General features: G+C 38.0%; 1 protein-coding gene across 5 annotated transcripts in view; it reads left to right on the plus strand.

Moving 5' to 3' along the window:
• LOC149845018 (signal peptide peptidase-like 4) overlaps positions 1-16,455 on the plus strand; it is a 131,822-nt gene that overhangs the window by 55,030 nt on the left and 60,337 nt on the right. For all 5 annotated transcript variants that reach the window (XR_016430161.1, XM_089995446.1, XM_089995449.1 and 2 more), the window contains 4 exons: positions 5,101-5,220; positions 6,689-6,840; positions 6,991-7,170; positions 10,851-10,885. Coding sequence is in view for 4 of the 5 variants with exons in the window: in XM_089995446.1 (XP_089851572.1) it covers positions 5,101-5,220; positions 6,689-6,840; positions 6,991-7,170; positions 10,851-10,885 (487 nt within the window). In the remaining variant the exon portion in view is untranslated. The remainder of the gene's footprint in view (positions 1-5,100; positions 5,221-6,688; positions 6,841-6,990; positions 7,171-10,850; positions 10,886-16,455) is intronic.

The following is a 16,455-nucleotide window of genomic DNA, read 5'->3' on the forward strand; positions in this document are numbered from 1 at the left end:
TCATCAATAAAGACAACATAATATGAATATCCTCCTTTAGATATAACGGGTGCCGGTACCCATACATCCGAATGCAAGAATTCAAATGGTATCTTGAAAATAAAATTGCTATATGGATAAGGAAGAGAATGCATCTTTCCAAGGATACAATCATTGCATGTAAATTATTTTTTATTACATTTTTTTTTTTCAAAAAAGGAAAAAGATACAACTTAGAAATACTAGGGCGATCAAGCTTCTTGTACCAAGTAACAATATCTTTAGATTGGACATGATTACAAAATGATTTGGATGGCAAAGACAAAAAATCTATGTAATATAGGTCTCCTCTTCTATGGCCTTGCCCAATCTGCTTCTCAGACCGAAGATCCTGCACGTAGCAATTGGTTGGTGAAAAATAGACACTACATCCAAAACCGGTTATTTGAGAAACGAAAAAGAGATTTAAGTTAAGTTTTGGAATAATCCTAATTTTTGGAACATAAAATTCTTTGCCTTGACTAAAAACTTTTTAAGGTTTCCCATCCCTTTGACATCTAATGATGTTCCATCGGCCGTGGAAACAAATGATTTAAAAGAATTAAAACTTGGTTTGGATAAAAAAGATGCATTTAGAGTCATATTATAAGAGGCACTTGAATCAATGATCCAAGAGGACATATCGGGAGTTGATGAGATCGCGGCACCGGAGGTGGAAGGTATAAAAGAGTTGATTCTCATGAATTGTTGGAGAGTTTTCGTAAGTTGAGCAATTGAGTCCTTTATATCTCTATCTCTCTTTGATTGTTCACTTGAATTGCTGGGACTATCTCCAACGGAAGCTACCTTCTTTTTAAGCTTAGGATAATCTGGTCTAATATGACTCGGTTCATTACAATGGTGACAAATAATTTTGCTTCCTTCACCATTGTTATATTTAAAAAAATGCGGAGGTTTATATGTCCTCATGTTATTTCCCAGTCTAGATACCGCATGGTTCTCATCAATGTCCTTTTTGAGAGCCAAGCGAGTTTGTTCTTGGCATATGTCGACAAGGATTTCACTAAAAAGAGTAGAGGCCCTATGAAGAAGGGATCCTTTTAGTTGTTCAAATTCGGGACGAAGCCCATGAATAAATTGAAAAAATCTCTCTCAATTTGCTCTCGCCTCATGGCAATAACGCTTCCTTCCCATTGTGGTTCGAGAGCGAGTTCATCCCATTAGAGGAGATAGAGTACTATAATAGTCTCTAATACTCATCCCCTTGCTTGGTTCATCTTATGTTTTCTTGTAAAAAGAAGTGCCTAGCAAGGTTCTTTCGAGTGCACGTACCTTTCATGAAGAACCATGCTTCATTTGCTTTTTTGAATTGGGCTAGATTAGTACAAATCTTGAGTTCCACGTTATTTATGAACCATGCCAATATTTTGGCATGCTCCCTTTCCCCAATCTTCAACTTTAGATTGATATTCTTGAATAACTTTGGCATTTTCTTCATTATTCAAGGCTTTTTCTTCATTTCTCTTATTCTTGGTGAGCTTCAATTGTGGTTCTGAAATGGTTCTATATACATATCCCCAAAGTTTCTTACCTTTGAGGTTGTTTTCCATAGCAGCCGCCCACATTCTATAGTTGGTCCCATTTTATTTAAATGAAATGTCGATCTTTGCATCTTTGTTGGCCATTGTGGAAGGAGTTGAAGAAGAACAAATGTATGAATCTCAAAAGCACTCAAACATAAGAGAAAGTAGTCCCAATAGTACTTTCAATACCTAGTGGCTTTGATACCATATAATGAAACACTAGGCAAAGAACAATGTCACAAAGTGACTATAAGAGATGCACAAGCATACAAGCAAGAAGCTACTAATGGGAAAAATACAATAAGCCACAAAGTGGCAAGTGACAAACACACAATATGAGAGAGAGAACTAAAAAATATAAATAATCTTCTTATTGAAAATGCTCTAAAAAGCATTACTTTGTAGTGGGGCAAGTCCCCTTATTTATAAAACAAAGTGAAGAAAAGGGGCTCCCATAGAGTCGTTGGGAGCCCCTCCAACGGTCACATTTGTGACTGTTGGAGAGGATCCCAACGGCTCTATGTGGGCCCATTTTAAAAACAAAATACAAAAATAAAGAAAAAACAAGAAAACAAGAAAACAAGAAAACAAGAATAATAAAAATACAAAAAGAGAAGTCCCTAATGGACATGCGTATTTACAAGAGAAAAGACTAATTTCCTCCTATTGGGTATTACAAAAGATATATAGATAGACATATAGACATATATATGACATCCATATACTTTAACATCCTCAGCCTCTCTCATATTGCATGCCAGAAACCATGACATTGTGGCTCTCCGTTGTAACTGAAGAGCTTTTTGTTGTGCTTGATAAATTCATCTCAAACTGAAGCAGTTTGGGCCACAGTGCTTCAAAAGTGAGCAGCACATCAAAGCAGGACAAGGTAGTATAGAGAACATTATATTCAGGCCCAAGCCCATTGGGAGATTGTTGCACTTTATCCCTATCTGAAATCTCACATCCAACCATAGCAAGTTGATCAATTATCTCTTTCATCTTGTTAAGGTACTCTATAATTGTCATAAAGTCCTTTTTGAGATTCAAGAATTCTTTCTTTAAAAACATGATTCTGGCTTCTGAAACTTGAGAGTATGTTTGTACTAGCCTAGCCCAGAGTTTCATAACTGTACAATCATCTAGAATGCTAATCAAAACTTTCTGAGATAATGTAGACGTGATATAGGCAATGGGTGTTTGATCACGTTTCATCTAGGATTTGTAATCTGGATTCCGAATGTGGGTTGTAACAACTTCTTTTTCATCATTTTGTTCTTGCAAAACAAAATTCTGGTGGGATCTTAACCGACCCATCTAGGTGAGCTGAAAGATCCTGGCTATGAATAAAATAAATGATTTGCCTTTTCTAGGTAAGAAAATTGGAATTTGTTAATTTTTCAGATACTAAAAAAGCTAGCAGAAGAACCGAAGAAGAGGAATCCATTAGGAAACAAGATTATAAAGGAGTTCTCTTTATTAGGCGAGTTGTTGATAAGATCAAGGCTAAGAAGACTGCAGAAAATCAGTCCCTCGCGATACACAAATCTGCATTTTTTTTTGCAGATCAGGGAACAATCACGAAATCCAGAAACAGCAGCAACAACCAAGTTTAATCTCTAAAAGGATTTTGGTAAAGAGACCTAGGAAAGTAGGTCAAGACGAGAAATAATATTTTAACAAGAAAGAAATATTTGCAGAAATATTTTCTGAACAGAAATCCAGCAACAAGAAAAGAACCCAAAATGATATTTGATTTTGGGTTTTTTCAAGAAAGGGAAAATCAAGATTCACGTCAAAGGGTTAATAAAAAATGAGAAAACGTGAAAGAGAAGAATGAAGAAAATCAAGAAGCAAGGAGAAAACTCAAATACAAATGTCTGATTTAGGGCTTTTTAGGGAGAAGGAAACCAACAAAGAAGAAAGAAGAAAGAAGAAAGAAGAAAGAAGAAAGAAGAAAGAGAAGGGAAAGAATAGACAAGAGTAGCCAAGATCCTTCGAACTTACCGTGATGAATAAGTCAAGACTGAACCACGCTCTGATACCATGTGAAATCAGATATGCATCACCAGAGAAGAAGAGGAGAGGAAGAGCCGAGACAGGAGAAAGAGGGGCTGCAGCAACTCACTACATGATTCCCAATGTGGGATGTGTAGGGTTCTCTTTTAATAAAATATAACTGATCCCTTTTTGGGTACAAGTACAAAACTGCCCCTTGTATTAATGTACAAGGTAATATTTGACCAAGGGGCAAAACTGGAAACAAAAGATACATTAAATAACATGTTACAATAAAAGATGTCAATCTAGATCCAGACATGGATCTGGATCCAGATCCAAATGTCACATCTCAACAATTGCTGGATATGAATTTGAACTATTAGAAATGTTTGTGTATGTTTTTGCCAATTACCTTGAGCCTAATGACTGATTGCATGGACCAAAAAAAAAGGCTCAATTATGAATAATAGAACTGGTCACATGGGTACAGGTTTTGGTGTGTGATAGGACACAGGTATGGCTGGGACAACACAATTTTCTTACAAAAAGAAGGATGTGAGGGTGTGCCTCAATTATGTTTGTTGCACACATGTACACACATTGTCTACATAATTTTATTCACATACACACACTAGAAATGAAGTGCAATGTTAAAAAGCATAAAAAATGAAAATTATATTTATATAAATATAAATATACCCTATATATCATGTTGGATGTGTACATGTGTTGGCACCCAGAACCAACAACCAGAAGTACCCGCATGGACACAGTTACGCTGTGCATTTTGAAGTACCCATGTTCTATAGGTATAGAACCGATATGTTCATTTTTTAAACAAACACATCAAGACCGGGTTAAATATAGCATGTGGTCAATGTGTGTCCATGGTCCAACTCATTATCAGATATGAAGAAAAACATGGTTCTAAAACATGATTTGTTGCATATTCACTTCATGGATCGATCATAACCAACCTGCCCAACATGGAGCTGGTTCTTCCCCCATCTGACCTTGACCTGTACAGTGCACATTCTCGATATGAGACAATATTTTCAGATTCAAGCATCAAGATGAAGATCTGCTTACCCAATCGTGAATGTGGACCCAGACTGGATCAAGACACAGTTGTGCTTATGCAAGAATTAAGGCTTGATCCAGACTGGATTCAATCTGTTTGAACCACTGCTTTGATAATGCCACCATGTAGATCATCTTATCATATATTTACATCAATTTCTTACGTAGATTAGTTTTGGAAAGAATTCCTTAGCTTCATGCTCTTAACCATTGGTAATATTTCCCCCCTCTTTCTGTTTTTTGTTGGTTTCTAGTTTTCATCTGAGGTTGTCATGTTGCCGCATGCAGATGAATGTATACTATGAAGTATATTTCTTCCAAGTATTTAGTCTCTTGGCCTTTTTGTTTAAGCCTAGAGTGTTTGAAAATCTTTGCTTACCATCCTTCAGTTTTGGAACATTTCTAGACAACATTTTTAACTTTTGTTTTGTTGTCTAACTTCAACTGTTTATGGCAGAACTATTCAAGATGGTCTGTGAGTGGAATGAGACAAATCTGGACATAAAGATACCTGCTGTTATGCTGCCAAAAAGTGCAGGTCAGAGCTTAGAAAAGACTCTAAAAACTGGCAAAACTGGTATGTCCTCTCTTGTCAAAAAATGACTTCCATATGGCTTTGTTTTTATTGGAAATGTTCTTGTACAGTTTGCGTATTTTTTTCTCTGTGCTGTAGTTCCCTGCTTGTGCAGGCGGAAGGAGTTTGGTGTCAAATCTCTACTTGGATAACTTCTTGTGGTGTTAGTCAAATATTAAAAGCTTCTCATTCATTCTTGGATTTTGTTGAGAGGGATTCTTGGTGAGATGGTGTTTGCATTAGTCTGGTCTGTTTAATATGATCAACATGAGAATCTGTGGAATTTCTGTTTAGGCCTGTCAACATGGGCTAGGTGACATGTTGACAGGCCTAAAAGAATGAGATAGCTGGATGGTAAAGTAACACTATCACAACAAAGGGTCTCAGGGTCAAGACCCGAGAGGCTAACCCCAGCCTGCATATCATAAAAAAAGGAAAATTAAAAAGAAAGGGCTGGCTGACATGTTGTCTATCTTTCTTCAATGGCTTTGGATTATCAGCTTTGAACAGTGTGAAGGACTTTGTTTATTTTAGAGCCTCTGCTACTTGAGGGCATAGTCACCAATCAGTCATGATGATGATTGTGGAGTGCCACAACTCTTCTGCTTCTGATGAACCTTTTGGCATGATTGACTGCACTCACCTTGGTTGAGGTACTATTGTTGATCCTGTGGCATGCTTATGCTAAACTTTAACATTTCAGTGGAGGGGATACGTAACCTACTGACTAGGATATAAATTTTGAGCTAGTCATGATATCACTGTCAATACTCATTGAATCAATTAGATGAGATAACTCAGAAACACCTAAGAGAAAAAAATTTGGAAAAGTCAGGAAACAGAATAGAAATAGGCTGTCTTTCATGCCAAACTATGGAAAATAGAAAAAAGACAATAAATAGAAATAATATGAAATTGAGAAAAGGATGGTAAATCAGAAATCTAGGAAGGGGAAATATCACAATGTTTCATGATGATATCAGTGCATGCTGCAAATTTTCATTACAACAACAACAACTACGCCTTCATCCCAAAACAATTGGGGTCGGCGATATGAACCAAAAAAGAAAATCATACTGCAAATTTTCATTACAATAAAGAAAATCATGCAAATTTTCATTATTTTGAAAAAATAATGACAAAATAATTTTAATAATGTTTCATGAAAATACTGCTAAAACATTGTGATAGTTTGGAAATATTGGAGATATTTGTGTTGTATTTTCAAGCTTATGAAGAAAAATCAGAAGGCTTAAAGTTTTATTTTTGATGACCTCCATTAATTTAGTCCCAGACTACTGCCATTCTGCTTTTCAGTCAATCATGTAGATATTTATACCTTTTGCTGTTACTCGTGTTTTTTATGATTCTGTACTCTGACATATGATGACTGGTGTCAATTCTCTTTCTCCTGCAACAGTACTGCAATAGAATTCCTATGCATCTGGTGACGATTTGCGTTTGTTTTCAGTGACCGTGCAGTTGTACTCTCCACAGCGTCCAGTAGTGGATACTGCTGAAGTATTCTTATGGCTGATGGCCATCGGTACTATATTATGTGCATCCTATTGGTCTGCTTGGAGTGCTAGAGAAGCAGCCATTGAGTATGACAAACTATTGAAGGTTTTTCTCTTTTCACCCTCTATGATGATATCTATTTTAAATTGTTCCCAGTCCAAGAGGATATTTTGTGTTAAGACTATTTGGAGTTCTATGATTTGGAAAATGCATCTTTATTTTTTAGATAATAGATGGGCGTTTTTGTGCTTGTAGGATTCATCCAACAACTTTCTCATGGAAGGCACAGGCTCTAGTGGCGTTGTCGACATTACCACTACATCAGCAGTCCTATTTGTTGTTATAGCATCATTCTTCTTGTTCTTGCTTTACAGATATATGTCAGTCTGGTTTGTGGAGCTTTTGGTGGTTATTTTTTGCATCGGTGGGGTTGAGGTGTGTGGTCTCTGTCCCTTTCTTTAATTTTGTTGCATAGCATGAAATGATCATGCATAATGCTACCTGAGGAAACTGATGTCATATTCCTGTTGTTTTTTACTTGGATTATGTGAACATATCCTAGCATGTGAAAAGCAAATTATGTTTTGCTACTAAAACAATAAAAAAAGATAAAAGCGCTTTTACTGAGAACTCCTAGTAGCTAGCGGATTTTAGCAAGATGTTACTATTGGTATATGGCTTCTTTTTCCTGCATTTCTTGATGTTGATGTCAGAGGGTTGCAGCAATAAGGCATTGTCTTTGCGTATGACATTTCAGGTTTTCAAAACTTGTGAGGCAATGCACGAGGACCTAACACAAATAATTGATGCTTTGCTCCTTTAAAAGATAACTAAATGATTGTGAAATCTTCAAATACAAATATTTTTAGACTAAAATTTTAGAAATGCTAACAGCTATGAAAATCTTGCAATAAGTTGCATAAAGTTTGGAAGTAACTATGTGATAGAAAACAAAAAAAAAAACTACATACAGCAAGTTTGAATTGTGCACCAAGTTGTTCTAAAGCAGGGCTTCATTTTTTTTTCTTGTGAAATCAGTTCTTCTCAGAAAATTCTTTAATAGAAAATTCAAATAAAGGAGAAAATATATCATTATCTATCTCTTTTGGATATCCATCAGTAATGCTGGCAGTGGAATCCTTCATCATTATCTAATTAAGTCTGAAATCATCCTTCACATGGGTAGTTTGGTGGCTTTCAGGAAAGTAAGTAAAAAATAAAAGGGTTAAATATTATCAGTAGAGTTAATTGGCAGTTACTGAGGTTGGGAGAGAAAGGGATGAAGAGACAGAAAAGGCTGAAGGAGATGAAGCATGTACCGTTTGAAAAGACCTGATCGGATACAGTTGCATTTTTCATCATGATTGCTTCTTTTTGTTGTACTCATTAGAGAATGTGTGCATAAGAACTAATTTCTCCCAGGGATAGCTGGTCCTCTGAGGAAGGACTTGCAATGCGCAATAATGGGGCATTCATAATCGTGATTGTATCATGATTTAACTATAGGGCTTGAGAAGTTCATGTGTTAAGACAAAGTGAAGATCATGTGTTAAGACAAAATTTTAATTATAGTGTAGGCATGAATAGGAAAATATAGAAAGAGAATATTAGCAGATGAGCAAATAACTTTATGAAGGAGTGAGAACATGTCAAGCAAAAAGAGAGCAAGTAAGAAAATGATCTTACCATGGCTAGTTATTGTGAGTTATGATGATGATAACTTGGTACAGTACCATGTGATGATAGACATGAAAAGTGAGAGTGAAGGAAAAGAATCTGTCGCGATGCAACTGTCTTCAAAATGACATTTCCTTCACTCTTGTTAACATGCTCTAGTTTACCTGGTGTAGTGTCATGTTTTTTGGCTTATTACATAACTTGAAAGATCTGCAAGGCTAAAACCCCACTATCACTCACTGGAGAATGTGTTCCAACATCAGAACTAAGTTCTCTCAGGGATGGCTGGTCCTCCGAGAAAGAAGCTGTGATGTACAATTATGGTGCATTTCTTTATTCATGATTTTATCATGGTTTAGGTGTAGGGTATAAAAGTATTGTGTAGAGACAAAACTTTAATTATGGTTTACGTATGAAAAGGAAAATATAGAAAGAGAATATTAGCAGACGAGGAAATACTTTCTGAAGGAGGAAAGAGAGAAAACTTGTTCAGTGAAAAAAGAGCATTTAATAAGATATTGCCTTGGCTAGTTATTTGAATCAAGATGATGGTTTGCTCCAATACCATGTGACAATAGACATGAAAAGTGAAAGTGAAGGAAAAGAAGCTGGAGATGCAACCCGTCTTTGAAATGACATCCCCTTCACTCTTATTAATATGTTTTGTTCCATGTGGTATACTTTCATGGTTTTCAGCTTATTACGTAACTACAATATCTGAAAGTCTGCAACTCCATTATGATGTTACATCATTGCACAAATTGTATAATGCATGTTACAGTCATATCCTCATTTTTCAATGATTGTACAAGTAAGCCAGCAAAAGCTTTGTATATGCAGCTACTACATTAAATTGGGCTGTCTTCTTGTTTCGTAGAGCAGCCAGGGGTATCATGCTTTGCTAGATAGAGTACAAAGTCCAGAATGCCAGAGTACTATTCCATGTCAGCTATAATTATTAAAGATGTCACCATTTTCTTAAAGCCCTTTATGTATCTTTTGAAAAGAAAAGCCCGGTCTTTACAATATATCTTCTATTATCTTTTTTTGTTGTGATAACCACAAACAAAATTTCAATTTATATGAACCCGGTGTGTCATGGGAAAACTAAGTAGAAACCAGCCAACTATTTGCTTGTGAAAAGGTGGGGAATGAAGAGTTAGAGCCGAAGTTTAAGCAAATGAAATTGCATTGCTGATGTGTTTAGGAAACATTGCACTAGATTTGACTTCCATTTAACATGGTTTTCCAGAGATGAGACTTATCATTTTTGCACCATCAATTTGCTGATGTGTTTATGAAAGATTGCACTAGATCTGACTTCCATTTGACATGATTTTCCAGAGATGAGTCTCTTATCACTTTTTCACCATCATGGCTTTATGAGTGGTGATAAGAATGCTAATCCATTATATCTTCATCTTGGGATTCAAATAAAATAACTAACATGATAGCTTCAACCTCAAGCAGGTCCATGTCAAGATTAATCCGGCAAAAAGACATCTAACATATGGTACCACCATGCACTTCTATTTTGGTGACTAAGCAAACTACATGGCACAAAATGGATTGAAGTGTAAGAAGGATTAGTGGAGCTGACTATATTACTGAATCTCCAGGTTCTAATCCCACTTAGGGAGATCCAATCAGCTCATGGAAAAGGGTTCATTTTGGAGCTGCGAAAGCATGAGAGGATTAGTACTGAAAAAGTAAATTTTGGATGAGATGTTTGGAGAGAGTGTGAAAAAGCTCAAGAAAAGTTGAACATCCTCATGGGGTTATGAGATATGATACTAGTTGCCGTTTGCAGTAGTCATAAGAACATTCACCTTTTCTTCCTCAGACATTTAATTCTTTTGCATTACATTATCAAAAGGAAAAAATGGAACAACCTTGTCAGGAGTCAGCATTTAGCCTCAGAATACAACAAAGCAAATGATTTCCAGGCTCAAGGGCTTATGTTATTTAGCTGGGATGAGGTTATCCATTATTTTCTACAGCCTACATACATGAGGTCTTAGTGGTTGTGCTGCCTTTCTTCTTGTCTAGAAGATTGAATAAGCAAGGTGATCACTCAGTTAGACAGAGAATCGCAATTTAGAGATTGCACTTTTGGAGAATAACAGCAATAACATATATTGGCCACATGAGGAAGTGTATGTCCAAAACGGCATTCTCATGTGGCAGATGGTGAGCACTGAAGTGCTACTAATTTTTCCTAATGGATGAACTTGTCTGTCAATATGGGATCTGTATATTGCTATCATTTTGCAATTAGTTTATGCTTGAGATTTTACTAGCCTCAAAAAAATGAATTTAATAATTTACACTTTAGCCAACAGATGAATATTTAATGCCAAATTTTTACTTGTCATGCTCAGACATGGAGTTTCTTTTTGATGTTCAAGGCTGATTCATTAGTTTGTTGTATGTTACAGGGCCTTCAAACCTGCCTGGTAGCCTTGTTGGCAAGGTATATTTCTTTGTGCATCAATAGCACTTCATGTGTTTCTATTCTCTGAGACAATAGCTTAAGATAAATATGGATGATATTTTCCTTTTTAGAAACCTATCCATAAAGGTGCATACTGTCTGTTTCATGCTATTGGCCCCTGTTGTTGCTGTCTTTCTCTTGATGCGTCATCTTGTAATGCTCAACCCCAGCAGCAAAGTTAATAGATTAGGCAGTTTGATGATGTGGATGTGTTGTTCTTTTAGTTGGTTAAGAAGTTGGATAGTGTATGGACTATATACATTTTGTATCTTAAATTCTTGTGTGACTTAGTAAATCTATGACTTGCAGTCTCCTGCACTGTTTCTCTCATACCTTTCATTACTTTGGTATTTTATTATGGGATGGAGCCAAAACATGTGAAAAAGAGCTTATTCTGTTTGGACTTTTTTGTTATAGGTACTAGTTTCACTGTAGGCCTAATAAAAGTTTTCTTTTTCTTTGTTTTTTTCCTAAGTTATTTCTTTTCACAGGTCCAACTTCAGGTGATTGATCATCCTCACCCCTCAGTAACTAATTATTGGTCAAATGTAACACTTGTCGCCTTTAAGTGACAGTGATTTGTTCATCTGCGTTTTGTGCCCAAGGCCTTGTGAAAAGGCAGTCATTGTATCTCTTTCCTTTTGCTGCTCAAGCCACTGCTAAGTTACTTTTCTATAAGGAAACACCTATTTGTATTGCATTTTGGGAATACTCTTTTTGTGGATTTACACCTACTTGTATCACCAACAATATATGGATTGGGATCTTTGGATGAATTTTATTGTGGCATTTCATCTTCGTCATCACACCTTATCCCAACTACATGGGGTTGGCTTTATGAGTCCTATTTTTCTATTCAATCCTATTTAGAGCTACAACTTTGATCACTTTATAATCCGTTATATTGCCTCGAATAAGGGCAGAGCCACATAGGATCTAGGGTGGGCACGTGCTGTAACGCCTCAAAATTTCAGACTTGTAAACCTTTCAGAAAAACAGACAAGAGACTAAAAAGAAATCTCTTTATCTCAGAGATGATTTATGAAATCAACGGAAGACTATTCTTTTGTTAATTTCAGAAAGACAAGCTGACAACTTTGGGTGCGTTAGCTAAAAGAACCAAAGCGCACAACCCATGCTACTTGCAAACACTTAGAAAAGTCACTTTCATTTAAGAAGTTCTCCAAATAGTACAAAATTCAGATATTCCAAGGAAAATCCGTTACAAAATCAAAACGTCCAGGACGCGAGCTAAGAGCAGGAAGAAGAAGTCTTGAAGCCATCTTGCAATCGCACCATCGCCCGTGGTATACCTAATCATCACCTGTACCCATAGAATGGGTTAGTTTCGTGAAAAACTAGTAGGTGCAAAAGAGAGACTACAGGAAACTGAATTAAGTACCTTTAATTCAGTAGGTTACGCAGTTTAAAACAGATATGCAGTTAAACAGGTAAGCAATACATGACGTAAGCACTTCAAGCAAGTAAGCAGTGCAAAACGGGTAAGTAGAGCAAGCGAGTAAGCAGTGCAAACGTAAGCAGTTCAAGCAAGTAAGCAGTGCAAAACGTAGCAAGACGATTCATTTGATCGTAAGCTATGAACTACCACACAACAAGCTTGTTTTCGTTTCTAGAATGAGGTCTCTGTATCTAATCCAGGTCATCGTTTAGCGCTCTCACTACTTCTAACAAACGCTTTGTCCTGAACCACCTTAAACTATTCCCATCTCTCAAGGCCTTACGCGGCCAACTGTCACCGGTTATGACTCACTAAGGCGTCATACTTTTTCAGAAAAGCCCACTCTTCCGTAGAAGGTCCAAAACATGATCATGATCTAAAATCGCTAAAGATCTGATTCTCACATCAGGGATCAACATGTAATCATGCTAAAGTAGAAAGCCAAAACTATAGATTCTTAAGTGGCTATCCCAAACCATCTCAGAAGATCATCACAACTCATCATAACTTTTGATGGTAAGCAAAAACACAAGATCCACGTCGGATCGCTCGGTCCGGGAGATATACGACCTGACAAGGAATTTTCGCCCTAGAGGGTATACCTGGTCTTGGACCATACACTTCTTCACAGGAGTTCACCGTCTTTGCGGCTACCCGTTCGTGGACAGTGTACACCTCACAGAGATTCTACCGCTTTAGCCGGATTACCCGATATGGAAAATGTACAACCTCACAAGGAATTACCGCCCTAGATGGTATACCTGGTATTGGACCATACACTTCATCACAGGAGTTCACCGTCTTTGCAGCTACCCGTTCGTGAACAGTGTATATTCTCACAGAGAATCTACCACTCTAGCCGGGTCACCTGGTCTTGATCATACATACCCTCACAGCGAAACCTTTGAGAAGCCGGTCCCCAACAAATGCAATATCCAATGAAAATCATTGTGATACACGCATCAACACAAATGATCGCTCTAAGGGTCGATAGTCACTATTACATTCAACAAGATCAACGTCGGATCACCTGGTCTGAGAAATGTATAACCTCACAAGGAATTCCGCCCTAGATGGTATACCTGGTCTTGGACCATACACTTCCTCATAGGAGTTCACCGTCTTTGTGGCTACCCGTTCGTGGACAGTGTACATCCTCACAGAGAATCTACCACTCTAGCCGGTTACCTGGTCTTGATCATACACGCCCTCGCAGATAATCCTTTGGAGATCAGGTCCTCAATAAACAACCAACTCAGTGATACATGCATCAATACAATCGACTGCTTCGAACCATTGACCGCTTTTGGGGGTCAGTAGCCACCAATATGGGCACCCACATGTATATCTGCAATATGCATCGTATCACTCCACATGGTAAAACAAAACACACGATCACCCATTCCTCTAATAAGGTTTTATGAACCATGAACATATTATCGCATACTTTCAACATTTCTTATCACGTGGCATAACAATCACATCATACAAAAGCATATAATCCTACGCATTGTATTATTGCCACAAGGAACATTACAATCCTCAAATAGGACCTCAAAGCATCCGTAAACGATACATGAGAACACATAGATATGGCAATCCAGTTGATTCTATTGGCGAAGAGTAACTAACTCTATCTGACAACCAAACAAAACAACTGAATAAGACAAGCACTCATAACAATGCTCGTAATGCATACGATTACCATCAAATGGCTCAATCCATCAGCAAGTAATTAAATTAATCGTAAGGCATAAACCATTGCATCACAAGCAATTTATAAGCAATCATACAACAACAGTTATATCACAATATGTAAGCAACTTATAAGACAAACGACCACATCAATCCTAGTTGTCATCAATTCGTAGATTACGAGCTGTATGCAATCACATCAATCATAAGAGATGCAAGCCAACAAGTGCTACGTTACAATAAGCACCAAACAGTTCGACCAAGGGGTAAAGCAAGTCACATGCTAATATGTAGCAACTGGCATAATGCTATTATTATAAGTATTTAACTAGTATGAGAAGCTAGATGTTACTTAGCAAAGAACTGCATAAGTAGTTTAACAAATTAGAGTAACGCCTCGACAGGCAGGTACAACTCAACGAGTAACATACTGAACTATCGAGCAAGCAAGCAATTGACCAGTGTGAACAAACTTTATGTTTCGATATTACTGGCCTGCGGGTACGCGCAGGCAAAACGTAGAAACACCTGAGACTAGTTCGGGCGTCTGTTATTCTATGTATTTTCAATAACCCGAATAGCTAGTTGAGTCCGCTCCTAAAGTGATGGCTTTAGCCGAGAGAGGATTCCCCAAAGGCTGATAAGCAGTGCCACAGATGCATCCAACTTCTGCAGAAGTGTTGAGCTAACTATTGTAGCCCCTTTCCCCTAACTCCAATGATTGGAGAGGCCGGATCATTGCCCGTAAGGTGGTTGTTAACAACCTGTCCATTGGAGTTTTGTACCGCTCTGTCCTCTCTCTTGACAGACAACAAGCGAATCAGTGCGTTAGGGGTTGCTTAACTAACGACCCATTCTATGTTGTGGTCTTTAAACCACTCGAGCATCTTGCCCGTGAAGGCGAATGTGAGGCCATTTTATGTGATTACAACATTGTGCATTTAGTACTATTCGAGGTCGCACAACCGTCTCATCTGATCATCGCAGTACTAGACGTGTAGTGTACGACCACAAGTACTCTAGGATGAAAGGGGTATAGCTCCTCAATAAGAGCCTCAGCAGAAGTGTTTCACAAACATATAATGCTTCTCAAACTATACTTTGACATTCTTTGTCTTTTGAAACAGCCAACAGCTTGTGCCAACATTTGGCATGTGATTATCTCGAATCTCATCCACTATCGGGGTATCTACATGCCTCGCATGACTCGATATCGTCCTCGATAGACGGGATACATGTTTCTCAACAGAACCAACCAATCACCTCCTTCCAAATGCTTTAATTTGGGCAGTCTTTGATGCTTTTGCGCAGCTCCCTAAAATCTCAAGTCGATTCTGCAGGACTGCGTACACGAAGAGCCAGGATCCTTGCGAGGTATCCCTCTCCTTAGACGATGATGTATTTTTCACTCCCGACTGAACTCTTGTCGCAAGAGGGAGTGTGGTAGATGTCTCTTGCATCCTCCATGAGGATGCCTCAAACGTGTATGAAATAAGCGAAAACCTGAGCGTCATCTGCAATAGCAAGGTAGTAACACATATGCAAAAGCAAAAGCTTGGGCGCAAAGCGCGACGACAAAGTAAAGGTTGTAAGCAGGAGTGCAACACAATACCTTTGTGGGATGTGCGACGACAAAGTAAAGGACTGTAAGCAGGAGTGCAACAAAACCTTTGCGCGATACGCGACAACAAAGTAAAGGACTGTAAGCAGGAGTGCAACACAAAACCTTTACGCGATGCGCGATGGAAAAGTAAAGGACTGTAAGCACGAGTGCAACGCAAAACCTTTGCGCGATGCGCGATGGAAAAGTAAAGGCTGTAAGCAGGAGTGCAACACAAAACCTTTGCGTGATGCGCGACAACAAAGTAAAGGACTGTAAGCAGGAGTGCAACGCAAAACCTTTGCGCGATGCGCGACAGCAAAGTAAAGCACTGTAAGCAGGAGTGCAATGCAAAACTTTTGCGCAATGCGTGACGGCAAAGTAAAGGCTGTAAGCAGGAGTACAACGCAAAACCTTTGCGCGATGCGCGACAACAAAGTAAAGGCTGTAAGCAGGAGTGCAACACAAAACCTTTGCGCGATGCGCGACAACAAAGTAAATGATTGTAAGCAAGAGTGCAACGCAAAACCTTTGTGCGATGCACGACGACAAAGTAAAGGACAATGATCGCGAAACCGCGTCCTTGAGTTAAATGCGTACTCGTATAAATATATATGATATATATGCGTATATATTTATTTAATTATCATTTTTAGTTAATTGAACTCAATTCAATTGTCCAAGTCTTCTGTGCAATCTTTCCCTACCTTTGAGAGTTGCAAGCTTGTTGGCGTCTGCGAGTGTAAGCGATGGACGGCTCGGGTCGCGGAGCGCGAGCAGGATCCGTCGCACGAG

The sequence above is a fragment of the Nuphar pumila genome, chromosome 2 (genome assembly GCF_984573655.1).
Source record: "Nuphar pumila chromosome 2, dmNupPumi1.hap1.1, whole genome shotgun sequence".
In the NCBI taxonomy this organism is placed as follows: Eukaryota; Viridiplantae; Streptophyta; class Magnoliopsida; order Nymphaeales; family Nymphaeaceae; genus Nuphar; species Nuphar pumila.